Genomic DNA, 24,497 nt, shown 5'->3' with positions numbered 1-24,497 from the left:
ACTTACGCAGTGAAGGGGGGAGAGGGGGGTTTACCGGGGGGTTTACGTACGTACTATATGGACGGCCCCATAGTTCGGTACCAGCAATTTGTTCAACCGAAAAAAAAAATCTGAATGGCGTGAAACGACGAAGTGAAGAAATTGATTTGATCGAGAACAAATTCCCGGTACCGAACTATGGTCTACTTTCAGAAAAGATGGCGGATCATTTTGCTTCAAGAAGGGACGGTGCATCAATAAAAGAAAAAAACAAAGAGAAGAGAAAAATATATAAAACTTTCAGTGTAATTTACTTTCCTGACGGGGGAAAAGTAGTGAAACCTATTGTGCGATTAGCTCGTAATCACATAATAACTCGTACAATTCGAAAATTAAACATGACAAAAAATCACTCGTGCAATTATTCTCGAATTGGACTCGTTATCATGTGATTACATATACTAATGCCTTTTGCTTGGAAAAAAAATTACGTCATAAAAATGTAGCGCGCGCAAGAACATAGTTAAATCCTTTATATACTCTAGATCAAGTTTCCCAGCCAAGCAAAATCTTTGATCGGAGTTTTTTGAAAAGTGGTACCCTAATGGCGGCACTACTCAATAGCGGTGTATTCTTAGGTTGCAAATAAACGAAGGGGGGTTCGAATAAACGGGGGGTTGAAAATTTTCGAAATCTCAATAAACGGGGGGACCAAATTGCCGGGAGTGTTGGAAGTTGTACTTCTGAAAACCCAAAATAAGGTAAATATAGGCTAATACCAGGCTTTTTGGAGCAACATAAGGGGCCTTCTTTTTTCCAACTAAAAATATTCTTGAAAATTAATAAACGGGGGGTCCTAATAAGGTCCGAGAAGGTTGGAAAATTTTCGAAAAATTAACAAGCGGGGGGGGGGCGTTTATTCACTCTTTGAGTTTAAAAATGGCCATACTTTTCCTTGGTATAGAAAGTGCAACTATTTCCAATTTTGCATTGTTTGATATATTCAAATATCTGATGATTGAACTTGTATTCAGAACTTTCTTCAAATGCCTGAAATTGTAAACAATAAATGTTTGATAATAAGAACATAATAGAGGGAGTCCCCCAAACAATTAAAGCTTTTTTTGAAATCAGCAAGCGGTCAGATCGTTTAAGTCTTGCTTTTACGAGGTTCTAAACTAGGCCTTCCTTTCCAAAAAAAATATTGGTCCAAGCAACAGATGTACAAACTTTAATCGTTCTAAAAAGTCTACAGAAAACTCAGACGTTCAAACACGTTCCTAGTTCCTAGTCCCGTAGCTCACTTTTTGATATTTCTGACAGCGCCCACCAAAGGCCATAGGAAACGCCAGAGATTCTCTGGCTTTTTTATTTATGTTGGTTCAATAATTTTTTTAAAACGTTCGAAGTTATTCATAATTTGCACCATATTGCAATGTCTTCTGGCATCACATCACGGACCCAATAGCTGATTGGTTGTAAGTGACGTATTGACCGATTTTACGTCACTTTCAACCAATCAGCTGTTGGGTCCGTAAAAGACATTGCAATAGTGCATATTATGACTTTTCAAGTAATATTGGCAACTTTACTGACAAGTGTCAATCAAACTGCGAATAATTAATGTTCACGTGTTATTAACAAAATGGCGTAAATTAAATGAAAGTATTAACCAAACCAAAAGAGCTAATTCATACATTGCATAAATTTATTTTCCTTGAATAACAAAGAGATTCAAGAAAAGTAGCGGCAGTATTTCCCAGAGCGATTGTATCAACGTCCATCAGTAAAATCAAAGAGTGGTACAAGTAGCCCTGGGTACGAGATCTCTCAGACGTTTTGAGGCACATGGGCAGATATGACATGAACAAGGACATTACATTGTACTAAGACTTGAAAAATCACGAAAAATCAGAAGAACATCTAAGTAAAGTGAAATGAAATGCAGTTTCCATGATTTACCAATGTTTTTCTCCTATGATGTGCAGTTAAATTATTATCATAAAATAATAATTTTTTTGGTCGTAGGTGCACAACCAACGGGACTCCAAAACTATCCCAAAAGCATGTCTGGTAATAATTGGTTGAGCCCCCTGTTATCACCTGTCAAAGGTTTACCAAGGAATGTAAAAATACTCACTTAAGGTCGTATAAACTTGGGTCACAGCCAAATTTACCACAAGCTTGATTTAAAATCTAAAAAGAACAAAACCTGTATAAATATTTTAGTAGGGTTATGAAAAACAAAATTTGAGTTTATCTTTTCCTAGTTCCAGTAAATAAAGAGTATATTACAAAAGAATATGAAACAGTTACATGCTGAATGGACCTACCTAAAGATTGACGTAAAAAGAAAATAGGAAAAAAAAGTGGCAGCAATAGTAAGAAATGAGACTGATAAAGATAATAAACAAGTTCATAGCACATTCTAATAATGATATATCTACCATATCATTCGAATCAAAATAGGTTGTGAAATGGGGTTAATGAAATACTGGTGAATCAAGTTTCTTTTAAATTAAAAATAATTGATCAAAGCTTACTTGTCATTACTAACCTGTAACCGGTAACCTGTAAAACACGTTTTATAGAAAATTTTATGCTAGGAGCATGGTAGGAGCATGAAATATGGGTCAAAAATGCAAAACATTAAAGAGGAGCATTTTCCATAATCTACAGTCAATCGGATATCATGCCCGACAGAAATATATTAAATATGTCGGTCAAACTCAAAATCTTGTTGGTCATTCAGTTGTATATTTTTTCTAAAATTATACAGTCTTGAAAGTTACAGAGAAAGCGAGTAGGTAAAATAAAAGTGACCTTGAAACAATTCGTTACAGGGGGGGGGGGTCGGTACTAAAATCCAAGACATATACTTTTGATATCTTTGACATAATACTTAAAATGTATTTAAGTTGGCCTTTTTTTATACTCCATAAGTATGAATTTTGTGCATTCGTTGCATACTTAAAGTATTGGTAAGGGTTTTCTCTATAGAATGAAAAAAGAAAAAATTTTTAACCGTAAGCCTTCAATATCTTGAGAAACTTGTATATTTTTTCTGGTGCACGTATATTATCAGATTATTTTCAGTTGGGTGTTTAACATAAAAACGGCAATTATTGCTCTTTTCTGCAACTATTGCTGAAAACGGCAATTTTTTAACGATGAAATGTTGAGTCAGCAGAAAAGTGCTGTCCTTATAAAGGGAAAAGATGTCAGGGGGTGTTTGAAAAATGTAAAATTATATCGAGGGAAAGGTTTTTCTGATCTTTAAAAGTGATTTTTTCAATTTTTCATTGCTCAATAACATGAAAAGTTCTAAAATGAGATGTAAAATGATCCTCACTCAATGCAAAAACACAGCTAGAAAGAGAAAACAGAATACCCCTGTTGTAAGTTTGTTTGCATATGACTCGATTTTGCTAGTCTGTATTCTAGACAGGCAGCTGACGACATCTAAAATTTGGATGACTTTGGGACAAATGCTGAGTTGGTTTTTCTTATTCCAATATATCTACTGATCCTAAAAATTTTACTCAGCGTCCAAAAATTTATTTAACAGACACGTCCGGTAATAATTTGTCAACTGATGACATCACCAGCAAAAGCGAAAATTTGATTTCCACACATAGTAATGATACTAGCCGTCACCCGGCGTTGCACCCACCGATGAGTAGATAAAGCTGAATGCATCATAAGCCCTTTGGATGGTGGGGAGGGTCAAAAGATCTGATTTGTAAGCCCAAACAACGAAAAATTTCCACTTTAAATGATTGAAAACTAAAAATATTGCAAATTTAATGTTTTGTGACGTTATTTGGGCTCTAAACTCCAGATATTGGATTTTTCAGGTTTTGATGACGTCATCGGACCCAAAATGCCTCAATTTGAATATATTTATTTTCGAAAGTTTCTATATACCCACTCTTACCACTCTTACCACCCTCCCAACTTGTTCTCTATTAAATTTCCGATCCATATATACACCATTCAATGCGTTTTTTGATGCAGATTCCAAATCACATCAGTCTCAATAAGTAAAAATTTAGATTTCAAAAGTTATGAATTAAATTACTAATTGCGCGCAATAACCCGATTTTTCAGAAATCGGAAAATTTTTTGGGAAAAATCAGGAAAACTGCACATTATCAGTGGAAAAAAGGGAAAATTCACGTATTCACGCACAAAATAGCCCAGATTCACGCATTCACGCAATCAAAAAGTACAGTTTTTTCAATTCACACTTTTTTTTTCAATTTCCACGCATTTACGCAACCAAAAATGCCCATTCACGCAATCACGCAAACCGCTGGGGGGTCCCATTCAGCATGTTATCCTTGAAAAAAAGTTTCAGCTATAGTTGCTGAAAAGAGAGAGCAATAATTGCCGTTTTTATGTTAAACACCCAAACTGATCTTTATGGGGTGTTTTAAATTATATATACTGTATACTTAACCCTATTTTTATCAGGGGGGGGTGTTTTCCACCAGGCTGGCACTCTTTTGCTAATAGCTCACTGAAAATTTTTTTTAACACTCTGAAAGTTTTTGACTTTTAATATAATTCTATTAGCAGCATGTACACCAAATTTTACAATTATACACCGACCAGATCAGGTTTTATGACTTTTTTGTGCAGGCATATTATAAAATCCAGCTAAAACCCTGTAAAATCCCAAAATCTTAAATTTAGCATAACTTTAGATCTAGGCATCTAACTGACTTCAAATTTTGATAGGTTCTAGGTGTCAATGATAAATTTTAAAAAATATTTTAAAAATTTTCAAAAACTGCTGACGTCATCAAAAATGACGTCATTGTTTTATGAAAAGATTTACTCATTTTCTGCATGGATTTTAAACCTCGATTTTATTCGTATGTTAAAAACCGGCAAATATGTTAAAGATATTCTTTTTGGCTTTTAGAATTTCAAAACAGAATTGAAAAATCTCCGTTCAACTTTAACTGCTATTTTATTGAATAGTACTTTTTCATTGGTAAGCGATAATTATGAAACTTTGTGATGACGTCATCATCCTTATGATGACGTCATCAACCCAAATTTTTTTATATTGACTCCTTTTATGGTAGAGAACATTTGTGCCAAACTTCAAGTCCATACCTTTTCTAGATCAAAAGTTATGCAAGGCTGGTGGAAAACACCCCCCCCCCCTTGAGAATACAAAATCCCAAAAAGCCTGATAATAATAGGGTTAAGGTTTAAGGTATATATATCTAGACGTCCGCGCTCGATAGGATCGATCATCGGAACGGCTCGATGACGGATCGATATGTGAGCGATGGATTACTTAACAATCCGGATAAGAGATCGATAGAGGATCGATACTCAAGAATTTTTTAAGCTTATGATTAGTTATCGATTATTTATCGATCCATCATCGATCTTTTATCGATCTTATCGACCCTATTGACTCATACTCGATTTACGATTGATAACAAATCGATTAACGATCGATGACGAATCGATATACTCGATTGAAATGCTAGCTTGATAATGGATCAACGAAGCATCGATACTCAAGACTTTTTTAATGGCTGAATCTTCCATCGATCTCCTATCCGGATCATTAAGTAATCCATCGCTCCGTCAACGAGCCGTTCCGATGATCGACCCTATCGAGCGCGGATGTCTGGATATATACTGTAATTTTTTCCCTTGAAAATATTGTTATTTCTTTACTGATCCCCTTACAGGTGAAACATGTTTGTTTTCCTCCAAAAAGCAATTTTAAACACAACGGTGGAGGGCGCATTTTTCTAGAGGTAATTTCTGAGAAGTTGGAAAGTTGTACTGGAGGGTACACCATAAAAAAGTTTCTCTCTTTGAATTACTCTATTGAAACTAATTTTTCTCAAAATCTAAAAATTTTAAAAGTTAACCATTCCTATTTCATTGGAAAGAAGAAAGATAGACTCAAATTCTTAAGGGTCATTTATTAGATTTGATTCATTAGATCAAAATTTATGCTCAATTTAATAATAAAAAAGTTCTCAAAAAAAAAGTGAAGACAAAAAACAAAATTTTGTTCATCCTTGACGTTTAGATACTTCTTGTATCATGATCACAAGCAAATGTTAGCTTACAAGCAAAAACGTGTTAAAAGATCAAAATTTCAAAATCACATCTAGCAATTATAGGTCATAAAATTTACATAATTGAACGCATACATATACTTATTCAAAAAAGCTCTAGAGGATAAGAAGATACCGTTTTATTTAAATCAGGTTTCAAACCCTAATGATTAAAGATTCTTTTATATAAAGCTCTTCATCAGTTTTTCCTTTTTCGTAAACTTTCATGTTCTCTAGGGACACGTCGTGCCCAGTTCTAAAAAGATGTCTCGTTACAGCAGTTGGTCTTTCAATATTTCGATGCTCCTTGTACCGTGTCGCAATATGTCGTTTTGTTTTCCCAATATAGAACTGGGCACGACGTGTCCCTAGAGAACATGAAAGTTTACGAAAAAGGAAAAACTGATGAAGAGCTTTATATAAAAGAATCTTTAATCATTAGGGATTTGAAACCTGATTTAAATAAAACGGTATCTTCTTATCCTCTAGAGCTTTTTTGAATAAGTATATGTATGCGTTCAATTATGTAAATTTTATGACCTATGATTGCTAGATGTGATTTTGAAATTTTGATCTTTTAACACGTTTTTGCTTGTAAGCTAACATTTGCTTGTGATCATGATACAAGAAGTATCGAAACGTCAAGGATGAACAAAATTTTGTTTTTTGTCTTCACTTTTTTTTTGAGAATAATCTGGCCCAGAAGAAAATTTTTTCAAATAAAAAAGTTATTTTCAGAAAGTGCTTGAAAACGTTTAAACCAGACGTCCGCGCTCGATAGGATCGATCATCGGAACGACTCGATGGCGGATTGATATGTGATCGATGGATTACTTAACGATCCGGATAGGAGATCGATAGAGGATCGATACTCAAGATTTTTTGAAGCTTATGATTAGTTATCGATTATTTATCGATTTATCATCGATCTTTTATCGATCTTATCGACCCTATCGACTCATACTCGATTTACGATCGATAACAAATCGATTAACGATCGATGACGAATCCATTAACGATCGATGACGAATCGGTATAGACCTTTTTTCAAAGAGGACGTCCTGTTGAATAATTATGTAGTCCAGCCATAAAAACAATGATAGAGCCATGCATAATTACTGTATCATGCATATTGTAATAATTATGCATGGTTTTATCATTGTTTTTCTGCTGGACTACATTAATTATTCAACAGGGTGGCCTCTTTGAAAAAAGGTCTATACTCGATACACCGTTTAGGAGTCTCGCTATCTTCACGGTACTCCATTGCAGAGGCCAGTAAAAATGGTAGGTAAAAATGCGCACTTTAGTACTGTGAAAGGTTAGAGGAATGTAAACATTGTGAATTTTTTTCTCTCCTTTAAAGAGAATGATTTAGATATTTGAACATGATATCAATGATAATTTTATAGGTCTCTCCTGAAAATTTCACAAAAATTCATCAATAGGAAAAGAAGTTATGATTAAAAGGAGTTCTTTACCTACCGTTTTTCTGCTATGTTTCCTTATGAGATATCCAGATGTTTACCTACCGTTTTTTTACGGAGGAGAGTGAATTTTCCGTGGTCGCTAAAATCAAAACAATGGAAAATTGGATTGACGCGTGTGCAGTGTAGACACTCCTAAAAACGGTGTATTGAAATACTAGCTCAATAATGGATCAACGAAGGATCGATACTCAAGACTTTTTAATGGCTGAATCTTCCATCGATCTCCTATCTGGATCGTTAAGTAATCCATCGATCAAATATCGATCCGTCATCGAGCCGTTCCGATGATCGATCCTCTATCGAGTACGGACGTCTGGTTTAAAAAATCGAGGTGGTCATCGCCACCCAAATTAGTAAAAAACATGTTAACAGTTAGATATATCTTACAATAAATTTACTTACATCCATTACTGTCATAGAAGGAGATGTCTTGATCTTGTGACGTCTGCCATTTGGAGAAATAATCTCCACTGATTTTGATGCCATCTTTTTTACCTTTTTTGCTTGTTTAATATGATTTTTCTTAACAGTTCTTAATTAAACACCTTTTATACGATTATGTGTTAGGTACATTTATTTTACTGTGTTGTATGCAGTGATATTCCAGAGGTTGAAGAGCTTTTTAATCAGAACTTGTTAAAGTCCGAAAGTCCAGTGTTTTTCGTGTCCATGCTAAAAAATTGCTGACAAAACCTACCATTTTTACTTTCGTTTTCGTGCAAACTTTCTGCTGACGATAGCAAACGTGGTTCGATCAAGGCACGGTTCTACGAAAAGCACGTACCTATTGCAGTTCGGCAACATTTCCGCAGGGTGCGTTGCTATTACCGAGTTTATGTATCGGCGGAGGATATCAAGGGCGACGGTAAGTGAAATGATACAAAACAAAGTCCCTCAAGTCCCCTTCCCTCAAATATCTGAGGCTACCAACAGATTCAGCGTGAAAAGTATCAAAATCAAGAACTTTCTTAAAAGTATATAACAAAATGGGGTTATTTGTTAAGTTTCTACCACACCCTGGTACCGAGAAATGGCATTTTTAAGGTGAAAAATCGACGCTTTGGGCGTTTTCCGATGACATCAGCATTTTTCTGGGAGCACTTTCAGAAAAAAATTACGGCTGGGTAGCCCTGAATTAGTAGTATCCGAAAATAGTATGGTTTGTTAACTTTCGATGTTTTGATCTTGTGAGATATTTCATTTTTAAGGTGAGTAAATATGCTGAAAAACTGCTGACTCATATAAAAATATCGATAGTAGTTTTCAATATTTAAACCAAAATATCTCGATGAACTAAAAATCGATTCACTCGAAAACTGCAGGAGATTCAAAGGGCAAAGTTTTTTTGTCAATTCTACGCCCTATATTAGGGCATGAACATATAAACGACTGGACATTTTATTTTATTGTCTCTTTGAAGCAAGCTTCGTTGGGCCTGTAATGTATTTCAAAATTGATATGAAAAATCCGACAATATTCCGTCATAATTTTATTTCTTTGAATTATTTAGGTAAAAGGATTAATAGAGCTTGAACATTACTCCTAATGTACAAAAAGAATTACTCTCGAATTTTTTCACAAGTTTGTAATACTACCTTATCGGGGAAAACTTCGTCGGGAAAAATTTTCGTCGGTGAAAATTTTCGTCGGGGAAAAATTCGTCACTTGCTGGTAGTTGGTAAACGCATTAAGGCCTGGGAAAATATTCGTCACTTTTCCCCGACGAAGGTTTCCCCGACGAAGTTTTCCCCGATAAGGTATATTTTATCAACATTTTCAACTCTAAAATACAGAATTTCAATTGCGTGTATACTTTTGAATCCCGTTTGTCACTCCAAAAATTTTTTTATGACTTGAAAAATAAATAGCTTGCCAAAGTTTAGAGCCTGTGTCATAAGAATATCGAAATTAGAATGCGACACTCTCTAAAATTATTAGACCTTTTAAGTCAAAATTTAGAAATATTAGTCGGAGTTTTGACAAGCTGACGATGATTTTGCCTCTGTTATCTTTGTTTTGATATAGATAAAAGACTTGAGAAGAGTAGAACAACAGAGACTTTTGTCGAAGTTTTGACGTGGTTTGCAAGATACTCCCAAGTGGTACATCATCAAAATTTATTGTTTCAATTTATGCTTTTAACGAGGCGGCAACAAAGCTAGCAGCCCTTTCTACAAAAAGACAAAGGAGATGGATGTCCAGTCGTTTATATGTTCATGATTAGGGGCATAATATCAAAAATTTGTCCTGATCTAAGGGGTGTGTCTACGAAGTGACGCAATTCACTATCTCGACCGCTGGTCTACTGACGAATTTATTACTCGGATTAAATTTCGCGAAATTTTCTGGATTTAATTTCGTGAGTCACGGTTTTGAAAAATTTCGCGTGGATTTAATTTCGCGAATAATCCTGAAAAAGCTGAAAAATGGCCATCTTTTTGCCAAAAATGGAGACTTTGCACTGGTTTCTCCGCCGAAAATGTGATTATTTTCTAGTTTCGACGTTTCGAGTTTAAATTAAAGGGATAGGATAATCAGATGGTTTGTAACATTTGCCATGCGTGGGATCCTTCTATTGTCCTGGGCAAAATCTCAAAATATTTCTGCCTAACTATTTACCAAAGTCAAAGTTACAAATTTTTTGCTTTTACAGTTTTAGGATGAAAACAATAGAATTTTAACGTGAGAACCGTGTATAAGAATCCCTTCCTGCGGGGCAACTACCGTCAGTTACTCGGATTTTTCTTAGTGGGAGATCGTTGAGTGGTTGGCAAACGATATCATACTCCAGGATGCATCGTCTCTTATTTTCCCCCTATTTTCTACTTTCCTATCTTCTATCCTGATTTTCTATCTTCCTCAAGTGTTTCTAACTGTTTTCTAAGTATTTTTCTGAAATTTGCCCGTACCGGTGAAACAGGTCACCCAACCCGGCTCGAACCACAAAATGCAAGCAACCTTGGTTTACAAACCCAATGCCTAACCGCTTGCGCCAACGAGACACGGCAGAATACAGTCATTCACAAATACTTATAGCGTGTAATTTACAGACCTTAATTAAGAAAGCTCCCAACCCTACCGGTGCCCCTACAAGGATCCCTACGGGATCCAAAGTTAAGTCACAGGGTACGAATGCCCCTAAAGAGGCCTTCGGCCTTGTATTGTGACTCTCGAGCTCCAACCCTAACCCTAACTGATAATAACCGAACCCCCGTCTACGTCCGCGGATTGAAAAATTTCACTTGCATCCTGGAGTATGATATCGTTTGCCAGAGTGAAAACATTGATTTTCTGCGATCAAAACACTTTTTTTTCTTCTTCAAAAAATATGCCTAAAATATGCCCATTCCATCAAGGTTAAGTTGAAAATCTAGCGGGAAAACGAATTTTTCAGTTATTTGAACTCTCGCTTATTTATATATATAAATTCTCACCCCCTCCCTTGTAGATTAACCAGGAGCCTACTCTACGAACGCCGACCAATTTTCTCGAAAACACAAGCAAAATCTCTCAATTTTGAAATTAAGGCTACTTTATTCAAAATAGCGAAAAAGTACCGGCAATACCTGACGAATTATCATCTCAACTGAGGAATTCTCACCCCACTAAAGAATTCTCACTCCCTGATGAATTCTTATCCAACTGATGAATTCTCATCCCCCACTGATTAATTTTCATTCCCACTAAGGAATTCTCAGGCTCCACTGAGGAATGCTCGTTCAACAATGAGGTATTGGATTATTAGCTGTGAGCAAAAAATATTGGAAAACCCACCGATTAAAAATAAGAAGAAATTTCTTTTCGTTAAACTCTTGTTCGAAATATTATCACCACACACCAGGGAATTGAGACAGGCTTTGGAGCCTCAATACCAGTCTCAATCTGATAGTTGAAAGCATGTTAGTTTGGAAGGATATTCAAAAACATTGAAAATGATGATGAAAAAAGTGTTTTCTTACTTGATCAAAAGATTTCTATTGCATACTTTTTTGACTTTTTAAACATCGCCGATTTCAAATCTGTATAGAGTCGATCCTGGTTGACTGAGCGGTAACATTCATTAGCTCCAGAATAAAAATACAAGTCGTGCTTTTGATTTTGACCGCAGAAAATATGTTGGTCTGGAAATTGAAAGCTTTGGAAACATTAAGAATAAACGGCCAAAGTTTCTTCAAGGAAATGATAACTTTTTGATGCTGCAGAATAAAAAAAAAACGACACTTGATCAATAGATGAACGTTTTTCATTAATCATGATAATATGACAGAGTATGCTAAAGTGGTAGTGTTAACCAATAAATTAATCGGTCAATCAATAACAGTCGATCAATAAATTATCATCAGCTTTTTTTGCCGAGTACAAAATATCCTGCATAAAAGAAACGCAATCATCCTTCACATTCTCATCCATTTCCGTTACGTCATCTAATGCTTTATGGAAATTGTATGACGTCACAAAATGGCGTAACGCGTCTATAGTCAATATCTCAAAACCACTTTCATTATATAAAGGTAACTCCATGAGAATGTTCGAATTGTGTTGTTGTGTAGCAAGTAATTGAATCTGGAATTCTTTTAAACATTCCAATGTTTTCGTACGGACTTTGTATTCAGCGTCTTTCAAACCTAACATTATGACGTCATTAAATATTTCAAAAACAAAATCCAAAAGTCCGGTTTCATCTTGTTTGATAATCGTTAACACCACATCGAGGCAAGCGTAGCGGATCTCCCAATCAAAATCAAGCGCAGCGTTTGTTAGAATTGTCGTCGAATCTGCGACGTTTGATTGGTCGAATACGTCATAACGCACCCAAGCGGAGAGAAGTTTGAGAACACTCCTCCGTGTGAACATATCATCCGCGCGGTAAGGGTCCAAAAAGATTGCCTTAATTCGTTCCCATACCTCGCCCTAAAAATGGTGGAATGTCACAGACGAGTTTATATGTCTATAGTTTTGAGGAGAGTGACTGAAACGGCGTAAACTGTGTGTGGAGTCACCGGCATATCGTTGTGATCGGGATCTAGCAGTTAGACATGGTCCAAAGATCTGGTTTGAAGTAGTCAGAGCCTGATTTAACAAACTAAACTTGAATGATTGAATATTCTTTTAAATATAATCTAGAAAAGTATCAGAAGAATGGGTACAGTCCACGGATATCTCTTGTAAAACACTAGATGAAGCTTCTCTTTTCCTCATTGAAATAATATCACAATCTTCTTCGCGCGAACCTTGAAATTTTGAAGTGTTGTGTGTAAAATTACTTTGATACAATAATGACCGGTTTGCGAGGGCTGTACTGAACCAGTTATTATTGTATTTGTTAACCCAAGGACACTTGTATAGCAAAGCTTCGCTATACAAGTGTCTTTGGTTAACCGTTTCCTTCAACTTAGATTTATTTTTCGCGCTTTGTCCAGAAAAAAATATTGAAAAAACTGACGTCACAATGAAATACGGGCAACTCCGTGTAGTGTAGGCCCGTCGTCATGCGAAAAGAACCAATTGCATTGCGCAAAAAGCAGTATAGCCTACTTAGAAAAAGTAACCGGTTAACAAAAATAGACCATATAATCTAAGTACTGTGGTCTACTTTCAGTAAAGATCACGCATCATTTTGCTTTATCTGCCGTGACTTTGGAAAGATAGGGAAGCTCGATCTAGTGTTTTTAATGTGATACCTTGAACAGCCCAAAAGTCTCTGCTGTGGTAGCCTTTCTTGTAGCACGTATTATATAATTCTTTTTCACAGGTTGCGGAAGAGTAAAGAAATAATTACCTCATTTTGAAGTTCGTTTTCTTGTAAGAAGATTTTCTTAACATCATCCGTTAAGACGACATTTTGAATGAGGAGACAACTCTTGGAACGAACAAAGCTTTCCTCGTTATCCAACAATGCCAAAAGTTCTTTGCACCAACACCTATTGTTCGACAAGATATTTTTGCTAACCTCGCATCCTGTAGGAAAGACAAAATTCGAGGCGGAGTCGATATTTACGTAGATATCTCGGAATTCTAAAAAGCTCATCTAAGTGGACTTTAAAGTTTAGAGTTTAAAGCCCGAAGGGCTAGAGTCGAAACTTTAACCTTTCTCAGGCAAGAGAAATTGAGGTCATTTCCCATCCAAAACGCGCATAGAACGCGTCGTATAATGACGACGGATTGTTTCAAGCGGTTCCTTTGTTTTGGAGAACTACATTTTTTGAAATCTAGCGACAGATTTTAGTTTTAATCCGGCGTTTGTGTAAAAACTACGCACGGGCGTTCTGGATGGGAAATGAGTGGTTTCATTTCCCATCCAGGAGTCTCGCCTCTAGCCCTTGGGGCTTGGAACTGAATGGTTCTGACAACTGACAACTTTCCAATGATACCGTGATTGATATTTTTAACTTGCTCTTTTAACTCACTATTAGCGGACCAAATAATTACGACTTTTGCGATTTCAATTTTGTTTAAAAAAATCTTGATACTATACTCAAAAATCTTCACAAACCTTTGCTTTTCACATTATGAATTAAAACATCGTACAAAGCCAGTACTGAATCTTTGATCTCCCAATTCTCATTCTGTAGCTTCATGTAAAGGATATCACCAAATTCCATCTGGTAATCACGTGCGCATACTGTCTTGATCACGTGCAAATGGTGGCCATTTTGAATTTGTTTTCGAATATTGTCAAGAGAAGCCCATTGAAACTGAAAGTTAAGAAATCCATGTCAGAAAGTTACACACACGCAATCCAAAGATTGGAGTTCGAAATTAGCCACCTAGTGTTGACTTGGGTTAAACACACTGACCTTTATATAGCCTGGACCAAGTTTCTCAATCCCAGCCAAGCAAAATGTTTAGCGGTGTAAATGCATCGAGAGCGCTAGATCTACTTTCCCCCGAAAACTTTTGATGGTGTAGCGCTGTTAATCTTTAGCACTGCAATGGCTTTTTTACGGGTACCAGTTCAAAAAAAAACTTCGATCAAAGATGGCGGATATAACTTGGTCCAGGGATATATAAAGGTCAGTGGTTTAACCGAAAGACTTATATATTCGTTCAAAATTAGCCAATATACCAAATCCCAGATTTAAGGCTACAACTCATGACCACTTGATTTAAAAGAGAACAGACCACAAGCTTTTATGTCAGTTTGAAGTTTTTGATTGCAAAAATAAGTGAAATTTTTCCTTTTCTTCAAAAAATGTTGCGGTTAATTTTATAATTTTATTCTGATGTAATATTGAGTAATTTACCTGAAGGTCCGTACCAAGTATGATATCCAACAAAACACGAACAAACATTGCACGGACTTCTTCGCATAAATCTAAACAAAAAACAAAAAAGTTCATATCATATTTTGTGTAATTTTAAACTGTGAAAGAGGCCCTCCAGTGGACCCTCAATTCACGCATTCACGCAAATTTTTCTCCAGTTTCACGCAAACCCGATTTTTTAGAAAATCGGAAAAAATAGTAAATTCACGTATTCACACACAAAAAGTGGATTTTCAAGTTCACGCAAATTTTTCAATTCACACATTCACGCAAGTTTTTAAAAACTTTTCACGCATTAACGCAACCGAAAAAGCCCATTCACGCATTCACGCAACCGAAAAAGCCCATTCACGCATTCACGAAACCAAAAAAGCCCATTCACGCACTCACGCAAACCGCTGTGAATGGAATTATCTGGCAATGGAATTATCAGATGGTGAAATTTTCGTCCGAGCGGCTAAAGCTCTGAAGGTCGAAAAAGAATTTTCAACATCTGGAAGGTTTACATTACGGAATTTTGTGAGACCGCGTCAAGCATTTTGCGGCGGGAGGTCTGGTGACCCAGCCCTCGTTTTCGGGGATTGGCGAGTCCAACCGAAATATTTATAGCTTTACGCACTAGGGCTGTTGAACCCAACTTGGGGTGCAGCACATCAAAGGCCGACTACCATTCCTCTCCGATGGGAAATTAGCCCGCTTTTTTAGAGATTTATCGTGGGCGTCCATCAATCCGCCATCGGAATATCAGATAATGAATGGAACAGGCCGATTGGAGGTCAGGTGTATTCAAACAAAACAAGTTTTTTTTCGAATAGTTTTTCCAGTGAATTTCAAACTCGTTGTCCCGAAGGCCTAAAGAGAAATCTCTAGCCTTTGTCAAGTAAGAAAAAGAATAAAGCTTCAACTATTACACCGCCCTTAGAATGACGGATGAGAATGACTGTTCTTAGTTTTAAAGCGGCTTAATTTTTTAAATCTGGTAATTGTTTTATTTTCAAACTGGCATTTGTGTGAAAACCGCCAGGATCAAGCGTTTTGGATGGAAAATAAGTGGCTTCATACTCAACAATGTTCCAGCTACTTTTCGAAAATTTTCCACTCAGGACATTCCAACCTCCCCCTCCCGCGTTTTTATTTTTGCGAAATGTTTTTGAAAGTTCCCTTTTGCGCCCTGATTCTGCTGTATTAGCCTCCTTTTCAATTTTTTTCTGCCGATTAAGCTTTGAGAATTTTTCCACCGACCCCCACTCGCCACCGCTTATTCCATACCCCCGTTTATTAGGTACTCGAAAGTAAACTGTGATCCGGACTTACAATGTATATCAAGCTCTTTCAAATAGAGGAAAACCATTCTTGACAACTTGTGATTGTTGATCATAGAAACATGATGGCGTTCCAGCTGTACATCCGCCATATTGTTTGTGGAACATCTCAACAATTTAAGAAGAAAGGAACACCATTGGTTAAGTAGGGCGGCGCAATTTTCGTCTTCATAAAGCTAAAAAGGGAAAGAATCACATTTGAGAAACACAAAAAATCAAAGTATAATTCGAACGTCCAAAATGTGCTTTTCCAGAAATAGTCCGTCCCCCCCCTGTAGAGGATATCGGATATCCAGGGGTTAACGACTTTTGTTCAAAATTGGATATCAAGGGGTTAAATATCTACAAGGAGCGGATATCCAGGGGGTAAAGTGTCTTTTCAAGTAAAAAATACGATATTCAGGGGCAAGCATCTGTATAAGAAAGGACATCCAGGGGGTTGAGCATATTATTAAGAGTCTTTACTAATAAAGTAGGATCCCCTGGATAGGGGGTTCGATACTTCGAAAAATCAATATCCTCGACAGTGGGGGGAAACTTTGCCTAACGAAAAGCGGCGCTGCATCATTAGTGTGCAAACGTAACTACATCTAGCGCTCTCTCCGCGGGTACCAATTTCAAAAAAACTCCGATCATAATATTTTGCTTGGTCGGCATTGATTAACTTGGTCCAGTGATATATAAAGGTCAGTGGATGTAAACCACGAAAACTACTTTCACGAAAAATTAAAAAAAAAGTATTTCGACAGGGAAGAGGTTCCGAAAAAGCGAAACTAAGTTTCTCATAGCCAGCAGTTTCATACATAGATTTATAAAGCCCGAAGGGCTAGATGTCGTACTTTGGCTGAAAAGTGTGCCGAGGTTAGGTAGGAAATCCTACCTAGGTCACGTGACATTATAAAAGAATTTCAGTGCTTGACCAATCAGAAGCTTCGCGGGTTTTGGAAAACAATTGCAGTAATATTTTTTTGCGATATTCACTTTTTTTTTGCTTGGAAGAGCTTAAAGCACGATATCTGGCCTTTCAGGCTTTAAAAATCTGTGGTTTTATATCGTTGTACCGTGAAAGTCAGCTGTCATGGTAAGAGAATGTAAGCTCTAGTTTTAGACGGCCCACTTTTTGCCCTGCCTTTCCTAATTGTGAATTAAAGTTGGCATAAAGTGGGCTGTCTAAAGTCAATACATTGCCCTCTTTTGACGTCAATGCAATGACTTCTTTCAACCTTTTCCAAGCAAAGATTTTAACTGCCAATTTTTTGCCCAACTTCTGCCTACTCTAACAATTAGAATATACAGGGCAGAAAGTCAACCGTCTAAATAAGAGCTGATGATTCTCAAGATTTAGAAATGATAAACTCAACTATGATGACGTCAATTTTATGGTTAACGACGACAAACCTCGTTTCCAATCTTAGATGACATATCAATAACGGTTAACAAATCGATTTTCCATTTTTTGACGTCACTGATGTTCGGTTGCATCACTGATGACGTCATCAATTTCAAGATGGTTATATTCCAATCATCAGGAAAACAATGTTCGCTGGATATAGAAGAAATATAGAAGATTTAGATATACTGCAGTACATTAATCGGATAGATTTCTCCCAGCTGGTACACGACGTTGTTTCAACGTTCATCTAACGTTATATGGACGTTGTGAACGCTAGATAGACGTCGAAAAAACGTTATGTGCCAGCTGGGTCGCGAGATATAAGTTTCGGCCTCATCAGTAAACAATTTGCTGTAATAATTTGTTGTAATAAATTTTTATCTTTTTCGCGAAAATAAAACTCGTGAAATCGATGACTCGTGAAATCGAATTTTCAAATTTGAAAGTCAAATTTTCAGTGTAAAATACAATGTAAATCTTGGCGTTTATAGAGTCACTTTCAAAAGGTGAATGCCGATAATTTTTTTTCTCGCAAAAAAATAAATCTGGCAAAGATTAATCCGATTAAAAAACTATAGAACCGTGACGTTTAAATGTAGACGAGAAATTTCAATTAAAACTAAAAAGGCTACAAATAAGAAGGCTTTAAATTCGACTGGACAGCAAATAATAGAATTTAACTTTCTCTAAATAAGAACCCGTTTACAATGACCATATACTGTCTTCCTAAATCAGTGAAATAAAGGAAAAGTTGACTCTCTTTAATTCGATCTTCAATGTACCAAGAAACTTCTTCGAGTTAGAAAAAGATTCGAATTAGAGAAGGTATTTTATACGGATTTCTAGATGAGGGGACCAACATTTTAGTTCGACTTACAGAAAGATTCGAATAGTAGATGTTCGAATTAGAGAGAGAGAGAGAGGGAGAGAGAAAGGGTTGACAGTAAACTCTCGATTATTCGAACTTCTATTATTCGAATCTTTCTATAAATCGATAAATTGTGTCCAGTCCCCGTCAAGGAGAAATCTTCTTAAAAAATACTTAACATAATTCGAATCTCTCTGTATTTCGAACAAATAAGATAACTCGTTCGAGTTCGAATTAGCGAGAGTTGACTCTCAAACCTTGCTTTCGAAGTGTTATTCTGTAGTAAGGATAAACAAAACATTGAAAGTGTTCCATCCTGTTTGTTTGATAAACCATCCAGTATCCTCTTCAAATAAATGTGCGGTTTCTCTTTGGTTTGAAGAATCTCTTTCCATGTCACGTGATCTCTCCTGAATGATGAAGCAAAGATAAAAGTCATTATTCAAAAGACCCTTTTACTCTTCGGGGTCGCCCACATAGTACGTCCACACTAAAATGTCGGAAATTGAGTACCCCCTCCCTCATGTAAGCAAGTGTACGGTTGAAGAAAATTTCGAATCCAAATCGTTTTGTTCGGGCCTTCATTTCATACATGAAACTCAATGTCGATTAAGAAACTTTTTCTTTTCCTTGATGTGTATAAAAAGCGTAAGGAAAGAAACAACTGGTATTTCATACAAACGATAATTCTATTCCATAAGATTTTAGAAGCAAAAAAGGGCTATGGAAATTTTTTCTCTGCGTACTTACATTTTCCTTTGACCCCTCTCCTCCCCCTGTACGCAAGCATACGCTTTTGAGAAGACCCCTACTCCCCCTTAGTGCGCACGTACTATGTGGATGACCCCTCCACTTGCTTGAAAAGTGTTGAAAATGAACGGTCACTCAAGAGAAAGAAGTATGTTATACCAAGCTGGGAAATCGACCGTCTAAACTAGAGCTAAGAACCTTGAAGTTTATAGAGGCATAATAGAGTAGGCCGTCTAAACTAGAGCTAAGAACCTTGAAGTTTATAGAGGCAAAATAGAGTAGGCCGTCTAAACTAGAGCTAAGAACCTTGAAGTTTATAGAGGCAAAATAGAGTAGGCCGTCTAAACTAGAGCTAAGAACCTTGAAGTTTATAGAGGCAAAATAGAGTAGGCCGTCTAAACTAGAGCTAAGAACCTTGAAGTTTATAGAGGCATAATAGAGTAGGCCGTCTAAACTAGAGCTAAGAACCTTGAAGTTTATAGAGGCAAAATAGAGTAGGCCGTCTAAACTAGAGCTAAGAACCTTGAAGTTTATAGAGGCATAATAGAGTAGACCGTCTAAACTAGAGCTAAGAACCTTGAAGTTTATAGAGGCAAAATAGAGTAGGCCGTCTAAACTAGAGCTAAGAACCTTGAAGTTTATAGAGGCATAATAGAGTAGACCGTCTAAACTAGAGCTAAGAACCTTGAAGTTTATAGAGGCAAAATAGAGTAGGCCGTCTAAACTAGAGCTAAGAACCTTGAAGTTTATAGAGGCAAATAGAGTAGGCCGTCTAAACTAGAGCTAAGAACCTTGAAGTTTATAGAGGCATAATAGAGTAGGCCGTCTAAACTAGAGCTAAGAACCTTGAAGTTTATAGAGGCAAAATAGAGTAGGCCGTCTAAACTAGAGCTAAGAACCTTGAAGTTTATAGAGGCAAAATAGAGTAGGCCGTCTAAACTAGAGCTAAGAACCTTGAAGTTTATAGAGGCATAATAGAGTAGGCCGTCTAAACTAGAGCTAAGAACCTTGAAGTTTATAGAGGCAAAATAGAGTAGGCCGTCTAAACTAGAGCTAAGAACCTTGAAGTTTATAGAGGCAAAATAGAGTAGGCCGTCTAAACTAGAGCTAAGAACCTTGAAGTTTATAGAGGCATAATAGAGTAGGCCGTCTAAACTAGAGCTAAGAACCTTGAAGTTTATAGAGGCATAATAGAGTAGACCGTCTAAACTAGAGCTAAGAACCTTGAAGTTTATAGAGGCAAAATAGAGTAGGCCGTCTAAACTAGAGCTAAGAACCTTGAAGTTTATAGAGGCATAATAGAGTAGGCCGTCTAAACTAGAGCTAAGAACCTTGAAGTTTATAGAGGCATAATAGAGTAGACCGTCTAAACTAGAGCTAAGAACCTTGAAGTTTATAGAGGCAAAATAGAGTAGGCCGTCTAAACTAGAGCTAAGAACCTTGAAGTTTATAGAGGCATAATAGAGTAGGCCGTCTAAACTAGAGCTAAGAACCTTGAAGTTTATAGAGGCAAAATAGAGTAGGCCGTCTAAACTAGAGCTAAGAACCTTGAAGTTTATAGAGGCAAAATAGAGTAGGCCGTCTAAACTAGAGCTAAGAACCTTGAAGTTTATAGAGGCAAAATAGAGTAGGCCGTCTAAACTAGAGCTAAGAACCTTGAAGTTTATAGAGGCAAAATAGAGTAGGCCGTCTAAACTAGAGCTAAGAACCTTGAAGTTTATAGAGGCAAAATAGAGTAGGCCGTCTAAACTAGAGCTAAGAACCTTGAAGTTTATAGAGGCAAAATAGAGTAGGCCGTCTAAACTAGAGCTAAGAACCTTGAAGTTTATAGAGGCATAATAGAGTAGGCCGTCTAAACTAGAGCTAAGAACCTTGAAGTTTATAGAGGCATAATAGAGTAGACCGTCTAAACTAGAGCTAAGAACCTTGAAGTTTATAGAGGCAAAATAGAGTAGGCCGTCTAAACTAGAGCTAAGAACCTTGAAGTTTATAGAGGCATAATAGAGTAGGCCGTCTAAACTAGAGCTAAGAACCTTGAAGTTTATAGAGGCAAAATAGAGTAGGCCGTCTAAACTAGAGCTAAGAACCTTGAAGTTTATAGAGGCAAAATAGAGTAGGCCGTCTAAACTAGAGCTAAGAACCTTGAAGTTTATAGAGGCAAAATAGAGTAGGCCGTCTAAACTAGAGCTAAGAACCTTGAAGTTTATAGAGGCAAAATAGAGTAGGCCGTCTAAACTAGAGCTAAGAACCCTGAAGTTTATAGAGGCAAAATAGAGTAGACCGTCTAACCTAGAACTAAAGACCTTGAAATCGTAAGAGGCAAGATAGAGCGGGCCGTCTAAACTTGAGATAAGAATCTTGAAATCGATAGAGGCAAGACAGAGTGACCTGACTTAAAGTGAAGTCAATAAAGGGTTACAAGACAGAGAGGGCCGTCTAGACGAGAGATGTGGATCATGAAATCGAATAGAGGCAAGACAAAGTAGACCGTCTAAACTAGGGCTGACTTGGAGTGATCACTAACCGGTTCTTTATGGAGGTCAGGAGATGAACAATAGACAGTTTGAACGTGCGTGGAACATTCTCAACATTTCCATCTTCTCGTAAACATAATTCTAACGCTTTTTGAAGGATGATTGTCTTGGTTACAACGTTGATGAATGACGTAATATTTAACTCGATTAGTAGGGTAAGACAATTAATGAAAGAGTCAATTACTGTAATAACCTAAATAAAAAACAGATGTGGAGCAAAATTGGTTAGAAAGGGGAAAAGAAAAACATTTTTTCTTATCTTTCTGCATATTCTTAGGTGCCAAATAAAGTTTGGAAAATTTTCGAAATTTTAATAAACGGGGGGGACCTAATTGCCGGGGGGGTTAGAGATTGCACTTCTAAAAACCCAAAAATAAGGTAAATATAGGCTAAAATCAGGCTTTTTGGAGCAAAATAAGGCGACTTCTTCTTGCTAGCTGAAAATATTCTTAAAAATTAATAAACAGGGGGGGGGTCCTAATAAGGTCCGGGGTGTTGGAAATTTTTCGAAAAATTTACAAGCGGGGGGGGGGGCGTTTATTTGGCAACTAAGAGTAATATAAACGATAGGAAGACACTGTCCTCATATGAAACAGGAACTCTTATGTAAAAAGAAAGCCTTTAATCAAATAAAATGTCGAGTCAAAGCGATCGAATGAAGTCGAGTTTATAGCGACTAATATCAAGTGCAATCAAACGATTGAAATCAATCGATTACCATCCAGGAATCGATTATTCAATTTCCATTCTATTACGTTTGATAATCGATTCACAATTATTCAATCATATACAATAGGGTCGATTTGGGATTTACAGCGTATCTGTACTAGTTTCAATTTTTCAAACCTTTGTTGTAGAGATTAGGTCAAATAGACTTTGTGCTTTGTCTTCTTGTAAGGAGTGATTTAAAAAGTTTGCCATGAAAGAGATGATTGTCTTTCGAATGAATGTACTCGTTGTTGACATGTCTTCCCAGATGACGTCCATGTTCTCTAATATGAATAAATGAATAAATGAATGAATGAATGAATGAATGAATGAATGAATGAATGAATGAATGAATAGATGGATGAATGAATGGATGGATGGATGAATGAATGGATGGATGGATGAAGGAATAGATGAATAGATGGATGAATGAATGGATGGATGGATGAAGGAATAGATGGATGGATGGATGAATGAATTGATGGATGGGTGAAGGAACCAAGAAACGAAGGAACGAACGAAGGAACGAATGAATGAAGGAAGCGAACGAGCCCCTTTCTCCCACTAATGAGAAAGCCTGTTTATTAGGGATAGTACAACATTAAACAATCTTACCTTCAACGAAAAGAAACCATTCTCCAGGGAAAGGTTTTTCAGAGAAAATCACGTTTAAGCCTTCATAAAAACCATGTTTAATGGGAACGATTGCGAACTTATCCGTCTTTTCGATGCATTTCTTGTACAATAGATGAATGGAGTTTCGCAGCTCTGTGGAAATGTTTTGTTGACAAACCATACAAGTAGACAATCTGTAAGTGAAAAGAGAAGGTTGTCTCAATGACATACTCATCAGATATTTTTAATGACCAACTACGTTAGAAACGGCTAGCTGATTTCAAACCTGTGTTGAGATTTCTGTTATCTTTATTAAATAAAAAGTTACAGCTATGATCTCTATTTTCTCCATAGAACGCCTTCTCAAGATTACTTAGGCAGACTTTTTTACACCCTCGAGTGTCTCTCGAAGAAGTACAGAGAAACCATAAATCAGCAATAGTCTCTGAAAGATTACGAAATACCAAAAATCGACTCGCTCATTTTGGAGTTTAAAATTTTACCTGAAATAGGATTGTAAAAAAAGTCAAAATAAGGGGCGAAATTCTTGAAACTCTTAGTCTTTCGAAGGGTTGATTTTAAAACTTTGGCTTAGACATAACTATCACTTCACAAACCTAGTATCCCCCTCCAGGAGTTGAATGTTATTAATCCACTGGCGGGACCTCAGTGCCATTAAAGCATTCTAGACCAAAAGTATTAACTGACCTCAGTGCAAAGGATGCTGATACTCCATTCTCCCATAATGCATCATTCTCCCAAAATGCAATGCAACTTCGAATAAACACATCATCGTTATGTGATTGGCTGTATTTTTGAAGCATCAGTAATAACCTTTCCACTGCTGTATCATCGACAATAGAGGACGGTTGGTGTAGCAGAACACGAAATATAGAAGCCAAATTACTATAGAAACGCTCCTCCATCATTGATTTTTCTATATGTTTCCAATTTTTTTTCTATTTCTATGAAAAACAAAAAAATGTAAATAAGATCATTATTACGTCTATAGACTTTGTTTGCCGACACTAAATTTATATACGTGACTTTTCCTTCAGCTCAAAACTTTTTGAACGTAAGCAAACTCTACATAAGTTTTGAACGGAAGGAAAAGTCACTTAAGACCCTCTTACGGGACAAAAACTGTACGTAAGGGCGGGGAAATTCCCAAAAGACAGCTTTACGAAAAAAATTTCGTAAGGTCTAAAGTAAGATTTTACGTACATGTGAAAAAAACTTAAGGTCTAAAGTAAGACTTTACGTATAGTATGAAAAAGTGTGAAAAAAGCTTAAGACACTATTGTAAGCTTAAGGGAATTCCGTATTCCTGAAGGTCTTAAAGTATAATTTTACGTGAAAAAAATTCATCGGAATAGGATAATAAGTGGACAGTCGCCATCGACCTCCTGATGGCCGCAGGAATAGGGTCAGACCTTGAAGTGGTGGATCCGGTACCGGTCTCAAAGACACGGTGG

The 24,497-nt window shown here is 36.6% G+C and overlaps 2 protein-coding genes across 2 annotated transcripts in view; both read right to left on the bottom strand.

Moving 5' to 3' along the window:
• LOC136801445 (tether containing UBX domain for GLUT4-like) overlaps positions 1-8,255 on the bottom strand; it is a 33,252-nt gene extending 24,997 nt beyond the window's left edge. The window contains exons 1-3 of the mRNA XM_067058085.1: positions 7,970-8,255; positions 2,120-2,175; positions 929-1,029 (exon numbers count right to left, since the gene is read on the bottom strand). Of these exons, the coding sequence (XP_066914186.1) occupies positions 929-1,029; positions 2,120-2,175; positions 7,970-8,053 (241 nt within the window). The 5' untranslated portion in view covers positions 8,054-8,255. The remainder of the gene's footprint in view (positions 1-928; positions 1,030-2,119; positions 2,176-7,969) is intronic.
• A 3,533-nt stretch (positions 8,256-11,788) lies between these two features.
• On the bottom strand, positions 11,789-23,994 carry LOC136801443 (uncharacterized). Its single transcript, XM_067058081.1, has 11 exons — positions 23,731-23,994; positions 23,023-23,216; positions 22,546-22,691; positions 21,690-21,892; positions 18,673-18,825; positions 17,553-17,697; positions 16,147-16,330; positions 14,812-14,882; positions 14,061-14,262; positions 13,347-13,525; positions 11,789-12,478 (listed from the first exon to the last, which is right to left on the bottom strand). Exons 1-11 carry the CDS (start codon positions 23,949-23,951, stop codon positions 11,879-11,881), a joined length of 2,298 nt encoding a protein of 765 aa, XP_066914182.1. The 5' UTR covers positions 23,952-23,994; the 3' UTR covers positions 11,789-11,878.
• Between the last annotated feature and the right edge of the window lie 503 nt (positions 23,995-24,497).

The sequence above is a fragment of the Clytia hemisphaerica genome, unplaced genomic scaffold (assembly GCF_902728285.1).
Source record: "Clytia hemisphaerica strain Z4C2 unplaced genomic scaffold, Clytia hemisphaerica genome assembly, whole genome shotgun sequence".
Classification (NCBI taxonomy): domain Eukaryota; kingdom Metazoa; phylum Cnidaria; class Hydrozoa; order Leptothecata; family Clytiidae; genus Clytia; species Clytia hemisphaerica.
This window is presented reverse-complemented; position numbering and strand designations above follow the sequence as displayed.

Excerpts from the sequence above, each read along its gene's own strand:
- LOC136801443 (XM_067058081.1), bottom strand. The coding sequence starts at position 23,951 with ATGATGGAGGAGCGTTTCTATAGTAATTTGGCTTCTATATTTCGTGTT. Across the intron at positions 13,526-14,060 it reads TCATAATGTGAAAAGCAAAG|GATGCGAGGTTAGCAAAAAT; the intron begins GTTTGTGAAGAT and ends TCTTTCCTACAG. Across the intron at positions 12,479-13,346 it reads AAAACGAACTTCAAAATGAG|GGCGAGGTATGGGAACGAAT; the intron begins GTAATTATTTCT and ends CACCATTTTTAG.